At 42.9% G+C, this 14,275-nt stretch overlaps 1 protein-coding gene across 1 annotated transcript in view; it reads left to right on the top strand.

Moving 5' to 3' along the window:
- The window catches only part of LOC126474173 (rac GTPase-activating protein 1), a 159,789-nt gene that overhangs the window by 32,413 nt on the left and 113,101 nt on the right, over positions 1-14,275 (top strand). The window contains exon 5 of the mRNA XM_050101632.1: positions 10,316-10,511. Coding sequence (XP_049957589.1) covers positions 10,316-10,511 — 196 coding nt within the window. The remainder of the gene's footprint in view (positions 1-10,315; positions 10,512-14,275) is intronic.

The raw sequence follows: 14,275 nt of genomic DNA, 5'->3' as shown, positions 1-14,275 counted from the left end.
CTTGCTTGTGCTAGGTGTTTGAAAATCTTTTGGGGTGAATCCTCGAGCAGCAATGTTACTCCCAATTTGCTCTTGAACTTTGCTTATTTTTCATTTTGCATAACCTTTCACATCCCTTTTTGATACTCTGAAATTTTACAGGGGAGACCCCAAAAGCAGTCAGACATCAATCGATTGATACTTCTGGATATGCTTCATCTTCTGACTGCTTTGAAGTGGACTGTGATTTTTCTGCTTTCTTTGCTAAAAATTGTTTTCTGCAAGTTGGGCTGACCAGGTTTGACATTGATCTTAGTCTTGGCTTGCAATTATTTTGCTGTTTCCACATTGATAATCGGTAAACCCTTTTTAACAGAATGATTCTTTGCACCAAAAGGATTACAACAAGATCTCTGTAGAAAGTCACAAGTATTGCTTTGTGATGAAAGCATATTTGTGGATTTTCAGTAAGACGTATCTCACTTCTTTGGTTTATTAACTCGGTTATTATTTGAGCAATCTGGATGCCACTTGCAGAGTTTTATGACATGCTGACAGGTTGCAGATAAGTAAAGTGTCAGCTTCAGAAAGCTATACTTTCAGTAGATATATGGCAATGAAGTACTGTATAGTCAAAATTTGGTACGTCAAGATTTATGAGCCACTTTGATAGCACACTACGATTAATTTACCGTAGTTTGACCTTTAGAACTACAACTAAGCTATTGTACGCATAAAGTTGGACAGGATCACAAGTTTCTTCTTTTCGACAACAAGCTCACTTGGCTGCCCCATATCAGACTCCTGAAGGTAGGATGTTTCCGTAAACTCAATGTCCTTCGCTTCCTTGCCCACTCCTCCTGGGGTGCGGACCGTTCCCTCCTCCTCCGTCTTTATCGTGCTCTAGTTCTATCACGTTTGGACTATGGGTGTCAAGTTTATGGTTCAGCTGCTCCTTCTACGCTGCACGTGCTGGATTCAGTCCACCATCGTGGTATCCGTTTGGCCACCGGTGCCTTCCCTACTAGCCCTGTTGATAGTCTCCTGGTTGAAGCTGGGATCCCCCCCCCTTTCTGTTCGGCGGTCCCAGCTTCTGGTGTCTTATGCCCTTACTATCCGTTCTTCTCCCGCTCATCCTTCCTATTCTATCCTATTCCCAGACCATGGAAGTCGCCCGCCTGACTCCCGCCCTCGGGCGGGTTTACCGGTTGGGCTGCGCCTTGCGTCTCTTAACCGTGATTTTCGGCTTCCTTCTTTGTCCTGTCTTCCTCGCTCCCTCCCCTCCACCCCTCCTTGGTTAGTTCCTCGGCCTCGAATTCGGATGGATCTCCGCCGCGGTCCGAAAGATTCCATCCCCCCAGTGGTGTTCCGTTCCTTTTTCCGCCAAATTTTATGGGAGTTTCGGGATGCTGTTGTTTTTTACACTGATGGCTCTAAATCTGCTGATCATGTTGGGTATGCCTTCACGTCCTTTGTTGGAACGGAAAATCATCTACTGCCACCCTCATGTGGAGTGTTTACTGCGGAATTGATGGCAATTTCCCGGGCCCTTACCTTTATTAAACAATCCCAACACAACCGCGTTTTGTTATGTACGGACTCGATGAGTGGCCTTCTTGCTATTGACCGGTGTTTTTCGCGCCATCCCTTGGTCTCTGCCATCCATGACCATCTCGCTGATCTTCACCGTGCTGCTTGTTCCATTGACTTCCTATGGGTCCCGGGCCATGTGGGTATCCCGGGTAATGAGCTCGCTGATCGTTTGGCTGGGGGAGCAGTTACTTACCCCCGTTTTCTGTAACCCCTCCTGCGGCGGATTTACGGCTTCACATCAAATCCCACTTTGCACAGTCATGGGCCAATTCTTGGGAGGCTACTCCACTGTCTAATAAACTTCGTGCCATTAAGGTGAATCCAGGCCCATGGCGTTCTTCCTTTAGCCTCTCCCGCAAGGACTCGACCACACTGTGTCGTCTCCGCATTGGCCATACCAGGCTGACCCATGGTTTCCTTTTGCGTGATGAGCCACCCCCACTATGTGGTTGTGGAGCCTTCCAGTCAGTGGCCCACATTTTGGTTGAATGCCCCCTTCTTTTGGCTCTGCGTGCTAAGTACAGACTCCCCCACACTTTACCTTTGATGTTGGCTGACGATTCCCGGATGGTCTCTCTGGTTCTAGGTTTCCTCCGGGAGAGTGGTTTTTATTCTCAGTTTTAAAGTTTTTAACCTCCCTCTGGTGTTGGGGCAGGGCGGTGAGTGTTTGGGTGTCTCCCACTGTGGGCAGTGTTCAGAGATTCCCGATTCACCTCCCTGACCGGAATCCTCTTTTCTTTCCCTTTTACTCTGTTTTTACCCCTTCTTTTTAAGGCTTGGTTAGTTTTTCTATTCCCATACGTACTTTCTGCATTATAGCAGTTGTACCTTTTAAGTCACAGGTGGTCTTGCCTATGCTGCTTCAGCATAGTGTTGGGTTCGTTCTCTTGCCAACTTCCCTCATTTGTTTTTACTAATGACAACGTGACTGCCCTTTTACGTTTTCCCTTTATCCGTTTTATTTTTCTGACTATACTGAGATGTCCCGTTAGCAGAATGGAGTCTATTTGAAACAAGGGACTGATGACCTTGCTGTTTGGTCCCTTTAACCTCAAACAACCAACCAACCAACCAACCAAGGATCACAAGTTTCAGCTCAACAGGTCTCTTAGATCCTGAACAATGGTAAAACAAAGTCGATCATTTATTCATTTCAGTCGCAGTGTCAAAAAAACAATCATTTATGAAAAAGTGTCTAGTGGCCCCACCATACTACTTGTGACGCTGTAATTTGGCAGTGCTTCATGTTAGGTCTATATGTGCATCCTGTAAAAATTTCATTGAAATTGGAGATGGTCGAGTGGGGACCCTTTTAGGCCACCTGACATGGAATGACCCAGGCCACACAGTTTATCGAAAACTCGCACACACAGAGCGTTATCTATGCTGGAATTTGAACCTCCACCAACATACAACAAAAGTGATGCATCATAAGAACATTGGCAGATAGAGTAAGGAACATCTGCAAACCATAGCTGCTTGACACAGTATTAAAATACCTCACCAATTCATGGCTCAAGGTGGGTTATTCATCCGCTGACGTAAAAGGAGCATTAAGACCACCACAAAAATCATAGTGGTGCACAAGTTCTGTGAAATGGAAAGTTTTTCTGCCTTTTATTAAGGACATTGCTGACCACATAAAAAGATTTTTGACAAAGTGGTAATCTACAGATCAACCTGGAAAGTACAGCATCACCAAAAATTGGCCAAGGTTGCTTGCAAACTGCTTGGGGAGGGAGGGGGAGTGGGGAGGAATTTATAGGCTTCCGTGTAGTTGCGGGTTCGTGTGTGTGGATACAACAAAAAGAATGCACGAATAATAGAGATATTTTCAAATACCTACTCTTTCTTCAAAAGTTTATTGAAGTTCTGTGCATAGGTACAGCATGCCTGATTATTTCTTAAAATAGTCTGTGATGTTGATCTGCTCCCAAGAGGAATTTATATTTTTCCTCACAGCATTTCAAATTTTTCTTGCAGCAGCAATGCCATTGTGCTGAAACACCCTCTGGCCCATATGATCTAGAAGAGTATCAGCAGACTGCAACATGGTGCAATGATTGACAAGGTCACTGACTTCATCCCCAGTTTCACATTCACTGTCTTCTTTGTTTTGTTTAGGATCCGTGACAATTTCAGTGTCACTCTTGTACTGGAAACAGTTTGTATGTGCTGACCTTCAGCCAATCATTCAAATTTTCTTTGACGTCTATAAAACCATTTAAACCGGTTGCCAGATCCATTAATTGAACAGGTGTTATTTCTTTATCACTGGAACCTGAGAAATCAGTTTCTTCTAAATATGGAAGAATTTTCCTTCGTGATCAAACTAGTGTATGTGGCTTGACGTCCTGCCAGGCATCACAAATCCCGTGCATGGCATCTAGAATTATTATCTTCTTCCAGAACACCACCAAATTGTCCTCACCAAGTAACAATCTCAGCAGATGAGCCGATTAGTGCTGTTTTACTGGTGCAATTATGTCTTTGTCCATTGGCTGTGTAATGGCAGTCAAGTTAGTGCGTAAAAACTTAGTTACAATGAGATCACCATCATATATGAGAATTCTCTCATCAGAACAGCATGAACTGCGCTCTTAAAAGCAAGGTTCTGGTTGGTAGACATTTCCAATACACCAGTTTCATCTGCCTTGTAAATTTGGACTGGTGTAAAATTCTAGTCCACAAATTTCTGGAACTCTTCCTGGAAGGGATCAGCAGCTGCAACATTTGAACTAAGCCTCTGTCTTTGTACAGTAATTTCACAAAATACATGATGGTTTTTGAACCTGGTTAGCCATCCAGATGAGACAATAAATTCTCCCTCTAACCCCAGAGCTTAATGAGAAAAATCGTACCTTTTCGACACAAACCGTGCCTCAACTAATGAACCTTCTGCTCTGCTTTGGCTGAACCACTGCAAAAGAGCAGCATCTAATTCATAAAATGTAGATCTCTTAGTGATTTTTTTGTGCAGATAGTCCAGAACTAGAATCGCATTTTAGTACCATGATCAGCACTTGGTTTCCCCCTTCTCAAATCTTTCAATTATTGCAAATTTTTGTTTTAATGTCAAACATGTTTCTTTAGTCTCCCTTTCATTTCTTTCACAGAGTCCTTTAAATGTGCTTCAGTGACACACACACACACACACACTGACGAACATCAGAAAACCGATATTGTTTTCCATTGACTGGGGAAATCATCACACCCCCATCCATTACAGGCTCCCCTCCACGACGGAAACACGGTGAACGAGCAACCCCCATGATAGATGGCTCCCATGTTACATGTTACAGTGGAACATTAATGGGTTCAGGACACATGTGGAGGAACTGAAACTGCAAGTGCAGGAATGCCCCCTGTGCCTGAGTTAAAAAAAAAAAAAAAGAGCCACTGACACCCCGGTGTTATAGGGCATCCTTCACCGAAAGGGTGATCTGACTTGGGACAGAGCCAATAGGGGGTTGCTGTGTTCGGCGATAATCTGCTTCACTCCACTGCTCTCTCCTTGGCTATTGACCTGCAAGCAGTTGCTGTCAAAATTCATGGATGTCAAAGGATCGCCATTTGCTAGCTGTATTTACCCCTGCCAGATGCAACAGACTCAGGTTCTCATAGACCTTGTGGGCCAACTCCCGCTACCATTTCTCCTGGTAGATTTCGATGTCCATCATGTCTTGTGGGGCTCTCCCTCTACTTGCCCTCAGGGTCGGGTTATGGAGAGCCTCATGACATCTCATAAGCTGTGCCTCCTCAACACGGGTAATCACGTTCATTTCTGCACTGCTTGTGGGTCATCCTCAGCCTCTCTTTCTGCTCTCTGGCCCTTGCAGACTCCGTTCAATCGGAGGTCATTGACGACCTTCATTTCCAGTGACTGCATTCACCTTTTGAATGGAGCATTACCAGAAGAAAAGCTACCATCATGGATGGTCAGCAGGGCTAACTGGATGCTATTCAGTCAGCTGGCTGCATTTGTACATCACAACAGTGTCCAGGACTGAGTGGATTACATATCACAAGTGATCCATCATGCTGCTGACTTAACCATCCCAAAGTCCTCAGGTCATCTTAGGAGGCCACCTGTATCTTGGTGGACAGATGAGTGCCAGTCAGCTATCTGGGACAGACGATTTAAATGCTGTCCTATAGCAGATAACCTCACAGCCTTTTGAGTTGCAAGAGCCAAGGCTCGATACGTAGTTAGGAGAGCAAGAAAAGGTCATAAGTGTTCCTGTACTCTATCAACCATTACATTTGTTCTATGAAAGTATGGGAAGCCATCAGGAGGATTTCTGGCAAACGCAGCTGTTTACCAATAGCAGCAGTGCTGAAACAAGGATATCTCCAAACAGTGCCCGGAGACTTCGCTCAAATGCTGACGGAGAATTTTGCACTAACTGCTGCCAGTGCCAGCCAGGATCCGGCATTTCGTGACTGCCATGCTACTGTAGAGATGGAAGATTAAACTTCAGATCCAACAGTTCTGAGACTTACAGCTACCCTTCCTCTATGTGTGAGCTGGAATCGGCCCTGTCTGAGACTTGCAATACTGCACTTGGTCTCAGCCAAATCCCTCACTGTATGCGTAGAAGTTTGCAGCAGCATAAAAGGAAATCCTCCTCAAATGTTTTAATTTTATATGGCGGACTTTCCCAGCTTGTGGAGGGGGGCACTTTTGGTACCTCTCCTCAAACCGGAAAGGACCGCACATGTCTCAGTAGTTATTGGAGTATCACCTTAACAAGGTATGTAGGGAAGACCCTGGAGCATATCACTAACCATCATCTATTCTGTTTATTAGAGACCTTTGCCACTCTGTGTGAATCCCGGAGATTTCGATCCACTGCCTACAACCTTACCCTGTTAGAGGCAGCTATTCAGCAGGCTTTCCTATGTAAACATCACTGCATTTGCATATTCTTAGATGTCAGTAAAGTGTACTATACTGCTTGAAGACACTGTATTCTCACACAGCTACATCAGTGGGGCTTTCGTGGCCACCTCCCTGTCTTCACATGGTCTTTCCTGTTTGAGCAGTTCCTTAGGACTTGAGTTGGTGACTAGTTGTCAGATCGTTTTGGGCAGGAGAATGGTGTCCCTTACAGCACTGTTTTAAGTGTTACCGTGTGTGTGTGTGTGTGTGTGTGTGTGTGTGTGTGTGTGTGTGTGTGTGTGTGTGTGTGTGTGTCGCACACACGTTTTCATCGTTCTTGAATTTTTTTTCACTATGAGGTGCGCCACTCTGTTTTAGAGACTCTGGGAGTTTTCTGGGCCTCATTGCCACACCTGACGGATGTGAAAGTCAGAACCCTGAGGACCCAGAAGTCACTAGATATCATAAAGTATCTTAGCCGCACGTTTTGGAGAGTGGGCAGGGCATGTCTACTCCATGGTTACAGGGCTTTCATGCATTTTTGGCTGGACTATAGGTGCACAGTGTATGGATCAGCGAGGGCTTATTTGAAGATCATTGACACTGTACACCACAATAGGATTCGGCTCGCCATGGGTGCTTATAGACCAATCCTGTATTGAATCTCTGTGCTGAGGCTGGGGAACCACCACTCACCGTCTCGTGGCAGCTTCTCATGTAGGGCATGTAAGTTCCTTACAGCTCCAACTTCTCCCGCATACCATGCTGTTGCTCTTCCACCTCTGGAACACCTTTTCTCCAACTATCCATGAGCCACACTGTTGTTTGAGATCCATGTGCAAAGTTGGGGACTCCATTGGTTGCTCTGTCGTTTTTTGGATCGTGTCTTCAGTGTTCAACTGCCTCAAGAATTCACTGTCTTTGATGCCGAATTATGTGTGTTCTTGTGGACACTGGATCAGATGAGATGTTCTTCCAGTGGTAAATTTCTTGTCTGTTCAAATTATCCGAGTGCACTCCACTCCATCCAATGTTTGTACCCAGTGGGTAATTAATCCAGAATGCCTTCCTCCAACTAGGATGACTGGGGAAGGAGGTGTCTTTATATTGGATAACAGGGCACATGAGTATTGTGTTGAACGAAAGAGCGGATGTAGCAGCCAAGGAGGTGTGTTGTGATCCTCAGTTCCTTCAGTGCAGCATCCTCCCACATGCTAGCACCTCGCTGTTGAGGTACAAAGTCGTGCATCGAGGGGGAGACGAGTGGCTGAAAGCGACTGACAATAAGCTCCGTGTAGTAAAGCCCGCAACTCGGCTGTGGCATACTTCCTTGCAGCCACATCGAAGGGACGAAGTCCTTCTTAATCTTCATCTCATCAGCCACAGCCCTATGACACATAGCTTTTTGCTGTGGCAAAAGGACCCTCTGACGTGTGGTGCTTGTGGAACACAGATCATTATGTGCCACATTTTATTGAAATGTGTTCTATTTTCTAACCAGCAGGCCGTGGCGGATTTGCCAAAGGATCTGCTCTCTGTTTTACATAATGTTCAAACGAATGTGGTTAGATTTTTAAAGTTTTGTGAATTGTCCAATGTTTTCCCCAAGAATTTAGGGGAATGATTTTAATGTGTTCACAGGGTAACTGGCTCACCTACGTTTTTATAAGTGGTCAGCAAGTCACATTTCCCTGTGCTTTTCTTTTAGCTCCTCTGTTGTTTTACTTGTTTCAATCTCCTGTATATCACATTTTAGTATTTATTCATTGTGTTAGCGTGTATGTTAACATTTTTGCTGTTTTATTCACATTCATATCATGTAATGTTTGTGGGGGCACTGATAACTTTGCCGTTGAGCATCTGTTAGCAATTTCCCCCCCCCCCCCCCCCCCACACACACACACACACACACACACACACACACACACACACACACACACTTGTTACTGACTTCAGTTTTTCTGTTTTTAATTCATTGAATGGGTTAATAAATGATTATGAGCTCAGTTACACACACAGTTTCAGCACTCATTAACTTTTTGAGACTCTGCAGTTATGGTACCGTATTTACTCGAATCTAAGCTGCACCTGAAAAATGAGACTCAAAATCAAGGAAAAAAAATTTTCACGAATCTTAAGCCGCACCTGAAATTTGAGACTCGAAATTCAAGGGGAGAGAAAAGTTATAGTCCGCATCTCCAAATCGAAACAAAGTTGGTCCATTGTAATATTCGACACAATTTAGGTCGAATGAATGACGATACAGCTACAGTAGTTTGGTTCGAATCATAAGCTTAGCAGTTAAGCTTTACCAGGTAGCCATTGATATGCGTCAGGCGCTCCGTCCGTATTTATACGGGTACCCTTCCTTATCCACGTGCTTAGTTTGGTTTGAATTGATTGCTTATTTTTCTTTGATCTTATAAGCGCAGTTTTCTTTGTTATGGGTGTTTACGTCACTCTAAGCTGAAAATGCATTACTGTACTGTGTCATGCATTGTTTGTCGCATTCTGATAGTGCGTGTTTATGGCCTGTCGCCGCTCACGGCATGGCTTGCTTTTGTGCGCGCTACCGCCACTTTTTTTTTTTTTTTTTTTTTTTTTTTTTTTTTTTTTTTTTTTTTTTTTTTTTTTTGCAGAGGATGTGGTGCCAGTATTTATCTTTGTGCCTACAAAGCATTCCTGTGTAGCACTACATATATTGCGTTGCACTTGATTCTAAGCCGCAGGCGGTTTTCCGGATTACAAAAACCGGAAAAAAAGTGCGGCTTAGATTTGAGTAAATACAGTAGTTAGATGCACTAAATACATTCCTCTCTCCTAGGTAAAGTTGGTAATCACCAGAAACTAGTCAGCACTAGTTCATGTCATTCACCTTACGTAGATTCTGCAACACCCCTCAGTCAACTCATCGAGAATATCCGTAGGCTGCATTCACCTAGTGTGTTTGTGTGTTTTTTTATTGTCGATATATATATATATATATATATATATATATGAATTAATAGAGGGAAACATTCCACATGGGAAAAATATACCTAAAAACAAAGATGATGTGACTCACCAAACGAAAGCGCTGGCACGTCGATAGACACACAAACATACACACAAAATTCAAGCTTTCGCAACAAACTGTTGCCTCATCAGGAAAGAAGGAAGGAGAGGGAAAGACGAAAGGATGTGGATTTTAAGGGAGAGGGTAAGGAGTCATTCCAATCCCGGGAGCGGAAAGACTTACCTTAGGGGGAAAAAAGGACAGGTATACACTCGCGTGCGCCCACAAAGGATGTGGGTTTTAGGGGAGAGGGCAAGGAGTCATTCCAATCCCGGGAGCGGAAAGAGCGCGCGCGCGCGCACACACACACACACACACACACACACACACACACACACACACACACACACACACACACACACACACACACACCATCCATCCGCACATACACAAGCTGACATTTTGCTTGTGTCTGTGTATGTGCGGATGGATATGTGTGTGTGTGTGTGTGTGTGTGTGTGTGTGTGTGTGTGTCCGCGCGCGCTTTCCGCTCCCGGGATTGGAATGACTCCTTGCCCTCTCCCCTAAAACCCACATCCTTTCGTCTTTCCCTCTCCTTCCCTCTTTCCTGACGAAGCAACGGTTGGTTGCGAAAGCTTGGATTTTGTGTGTATGTTTGTGTTTGTGTATCTATCGACATGACAGCGCTTTTATTTGGTAAGTCACATCATCTTTGTTTCTTGCTACTATTTGTATACTTAAGAATATAACTGAAAAGTTTTGTTGAGCTTCAGTATGTCTTCACCTGGAAACAAATTTTTTTAATTATGCCATATTTTATTGTATCCACACTACTGGCATTTTAGATTGATGGTGTGGAGGCAGGACCTGATGAACACCTTGTTGCGACAACTACTTTCAAAATGGCGCGTGATGGTCCCATATCTGCAACTTCCAGAATTGAGGCTGTACCATCATCTGAAACCAAAAGTTCATTTTCAACACCAGTTGTGCCACCTCTAAAAAATGTTGTAGCATCAGCTCCACCAAAACCGACAGACTGTAAGTAGTCCTCAGTTACTCTGTGCTGCAATAATTAAATGTTGTGGTGTACACAGTTTTCTTACTCTATGCTGTAATAATTAATTACTTGGTGTACACAATTTCAAACAAATACTTTAAGTATGTATAAAAGTGTTGTTTTTTAAACATTCTGTTTTAAATTCACTAATATGTTAGATAGTTAAATTGTAGCAATAATGAAAGTCTTAAATGGGAAATAGGCAGTGGAACGGTGCCAGACATCTGAAATTCCATATTTTCAGGCAGCACATAGATTCCGCTGGCTGCTGCTTGGTAGTAGATGGTAGCAGTTTCAGAACTGTGTCCAGTCTCCATCTTATATAATCACTTGTTGTTCCTTTTGTTTCCACTGCTCTTTGTTATAGTGATACAGGGTGTATACGATCCGGGAAAACCCAGGAATTTTTTCATACGGGAGAAAACTGGGAAAAATCCAGGAATTTTTCATTATTTTAGTTTTCAGTTAATTTTTTGTAATTTTGACTGGTAAGAACCGATATTCTAACAAAGGATATTACTGTATCCCGCTACTGCAGAATAGTACTGCAGCAATAAAACACGGACTAGAGAGAGAGAAAAAAACGAAAATAAAAAGCAAAAGAAATGCACATTATACAACAACAAAACATAGTGCTCATACAAGTGTCTGCCAACAGCAAAATGTGTCAAGGCTTTGGGGAGACCATGCAATGCTTCATAACAATAAATTGCCTCCAACGAGTGTGACGTCACAACTGTTTACATTTAGATTTGTTTTAGCAGTTAAGAGCGGACTTGTGCGCATGCACAGTTGAGTCACAGATGAGTAGTACCTTTTCCCGCTTCTGGCTACAGAAGTGTGGTAGTGGGATGTGTGAGCAGTCACAGCAAGCAGCTAGATGCAACCGGGAAAAATTTTACTCCCACCCTCAACCTGCCAGGTTCACACATGCCAATTGGGCCCGGGGGAGGGGGGCAATTTGTTTAACAAAGCACCTAGCATTCAGCACTTCTTGGTCTATCGATTACTTATATGATTTTGAAATACATCCCTGTTTGTTTTTGAACACATTCTAAGCTGATTTCTGAATGAATCGTAAGTTGATTTTTGAATGCATGCATAGTGTGTGTGTGATACCTGTGTCAGGGGAATCCTTGTCGTGTCTAGAAATAAACTTTCCTGCTGGCAAAAGGGGATGGGGCTATACAAGCTGAGCGGAGTAAAGCCGAACGGGAGAATGCCAAATGCTGTCTGATTATGTGGTTGGTTGGGTTTGCAAATGACCAGTGTTGTTATAATTAATAGCGAAATCCATCGATTCAGTCTACCAGAGTGAAAATAAACGACTAATAGGTACGAAGGATTACATATTATCTCCTCGGTGTATCCAAGAAAATGAAATTTTTAAAGAAAATTTTTGGTCAGATCGCTATGCTAGTAAGGGCCAGTTACACAGTCCCCGCTTAAGTTCTATTCTGGAAGTAGCGCAGAAGACGAGTTTTACGAACATGTAAAAAGCGCAATAACTAAATTGGTGATTCTGGCAGGGCTAGTGAAGTTAACCGGCGAATTAAGTTTTGAGTGTGGCAGGAATAGTTCCAGAATTAGTGATGACAAGATTGTTTGTTAGAATGGGGTAGGAGAAGAAACAGGAACAGCACATAATTATGGAAGAATATGATGATTCCAAATTTATATAAAAAATTTCGTACTACTACGTTTCGATCTCAGACTTGAGAAACTGGAGTGTATGAATGAAACATGAAACTAACATAAAGCTTTTTGCTTATAGTAGGCCTGATAGGCATTGGACATTGGTACTTGGAATTATATTCTGTTGTGTTACAAAAATGACCATTTGTGCCAAAACAGCCTGGTTTATTTGATGTGTGTTGCAATTGCTGCAATATTAGAAAGGCCTATTTTGTTTTATCTATCAGACAGTGACAAAATAGACGTAATCAGATCGAGAAACCAAACTATCTGGTATTGCCTAGGTGTGGAAATATCGTAGATCCGGAGCTGATGTGCAGAGCAGTCTGAATTATATTGGGGAATTGTGTAATCCTCACATGACCCATTTTTACATTTAGTGATTTTGCTGTTTCCTCTTTGTTTACTGCTCTCGTCAAATGAAAACAAAACGGATTTCTGTGGCCGGGAGCTATCAAGGGAATTAAAATACATTCACATAATTTCGGAAGGCTAAAATATGTTATTGGTTTCAGATTTTATTTCATTTCCATTTCTTATGACAGTCAAGCATTAATCATCCTGCAGAACAATGAAGTTATTTTTGTCGGTTTGCTCGCAAAATTTGGTTTTTATTAATCGTTCCTGCTGAGGCAGTCAATGTATTTTAAATGAAATGTTTAATTCCACACTATTGGCTAGTTTCAACTGCTTGCTGCATTTCTAGTGCACATTTTAAACTTCTAGCGTGTATGGCATTATGCTATAATGAAGAACCAAACATGATAAGAATTTCACTCTGCAGCGGAGTGTGCACTGATACGAAACTTCCTGGCAGATTAAAACTGTGTGCTGGACCGAGACTCGAATTCGGGACCTTTGCCTTTCACGTGCAAGTGCTCTACCAACTGAGCTGCCCAAACACGACTCACGCTCCGTCCTCACAGCTTTACTTCCGCTACAGGGTGTATACGACCCGGGACATCCGGGAAAAACCCAGGAATTTTTTCGGCCGGGCGAAAACTGGGAAAAACCCAGGAATTTTTTAGAATTCCAGGAACTTTTCCTTGTTTCAGTTACCAGTTAAATTTTTGTGATTTTGCCTGGTAAGAACCAATACTCTAATGAAGGATGTCACTGTATCCCACTTCTGCAGTATAATGCTGCAGCAAAAAAACATGAACAAGAGAAAAAAACGAAAATAAAACTTAAGTCGCAAAGGAAATGCACCACAAACAACAACAAAACACAGTGCTCATACAAGCGTCTGCCAACCAAAGTGTGTCAAAGGCTTTAGGAAGAATATGCAGCGCTTCCTAACAACAAATTGCCTCCAATACGCGTGACATGACAGCTGTTTACATTTGATTAATTTGAGCAGTTGCGGGCGGTCTCATGCACATGCCTAGTTGAGTCGCCTATGAGTACTACCTTCTCCCGCTTCTGGCTACAGATGTGTGGCTGGGCGCCACTATCTAAATTGCTCCGGTTCGGAAATATCGTAGATCCAGGGCTGATGCACAGAGCAGTCTGAGTTGTAGTGGTGAGGTGGGTAGTCTCCACGTGACTTGTGTTTACGTTTAGTGATTTTGCACTTTCCTCTTCATTTATTGCTCTCACATTAAACGAAAACAAAACGGATTTCTGTGGCCGGGAGCTACCAAATGAATTAAAATACGTTCGCATAATTACGAAAGGCTAAAATATGTTGTTAGTTTCAGGTTTTATTTCCACCTTTCTGACAGTCAAGCATTAATCACCTTGCAGAACAATGAAGTCATTTTTGTTGGTTTGTTAAAGAGATTTGTCTTTTATTAATATTTTGCGCTGAGGCAGTCAATTTATTTGAACAAAGTGTTTAATTTCACACTGTTGGCTAGTTTTAACTGTTCGCTGCATTTCAAGTGCACGTTTTCCATCTAGCTCGTATGGCATTATGTCATAATAAAGAACCAAACATGAGATAATACAGTACTGGTACTCATCCGAATCTGGACATACGATTGTGCACTTTAAGCCGAATTATGCATTTTAGTATAGTTCACGAAATTCCAATGCTCCTGACGTATCC

Source organism: Schistocerca serialis, chromosome 4 (genome assembly GCF_023864345.2).
Source record: "Schistocerca serialis cubense isolate TAMUIC-IGC-003099 chromosome 4, iqSchSeri2.2, whole genome shotgun sequence".
NCBI classification, from domain to species: domain Eukaryota; kingdom Metazoa; phylum Arthropoda; class Insecta; order Orthoptera; family Acrididae; genus Schistocerca; species Schistocerca serialis.
Note: the sequence above shows the minus strand (reverse complement) of the source record. Positions and strands in the feature narration are given on the sequence as shown.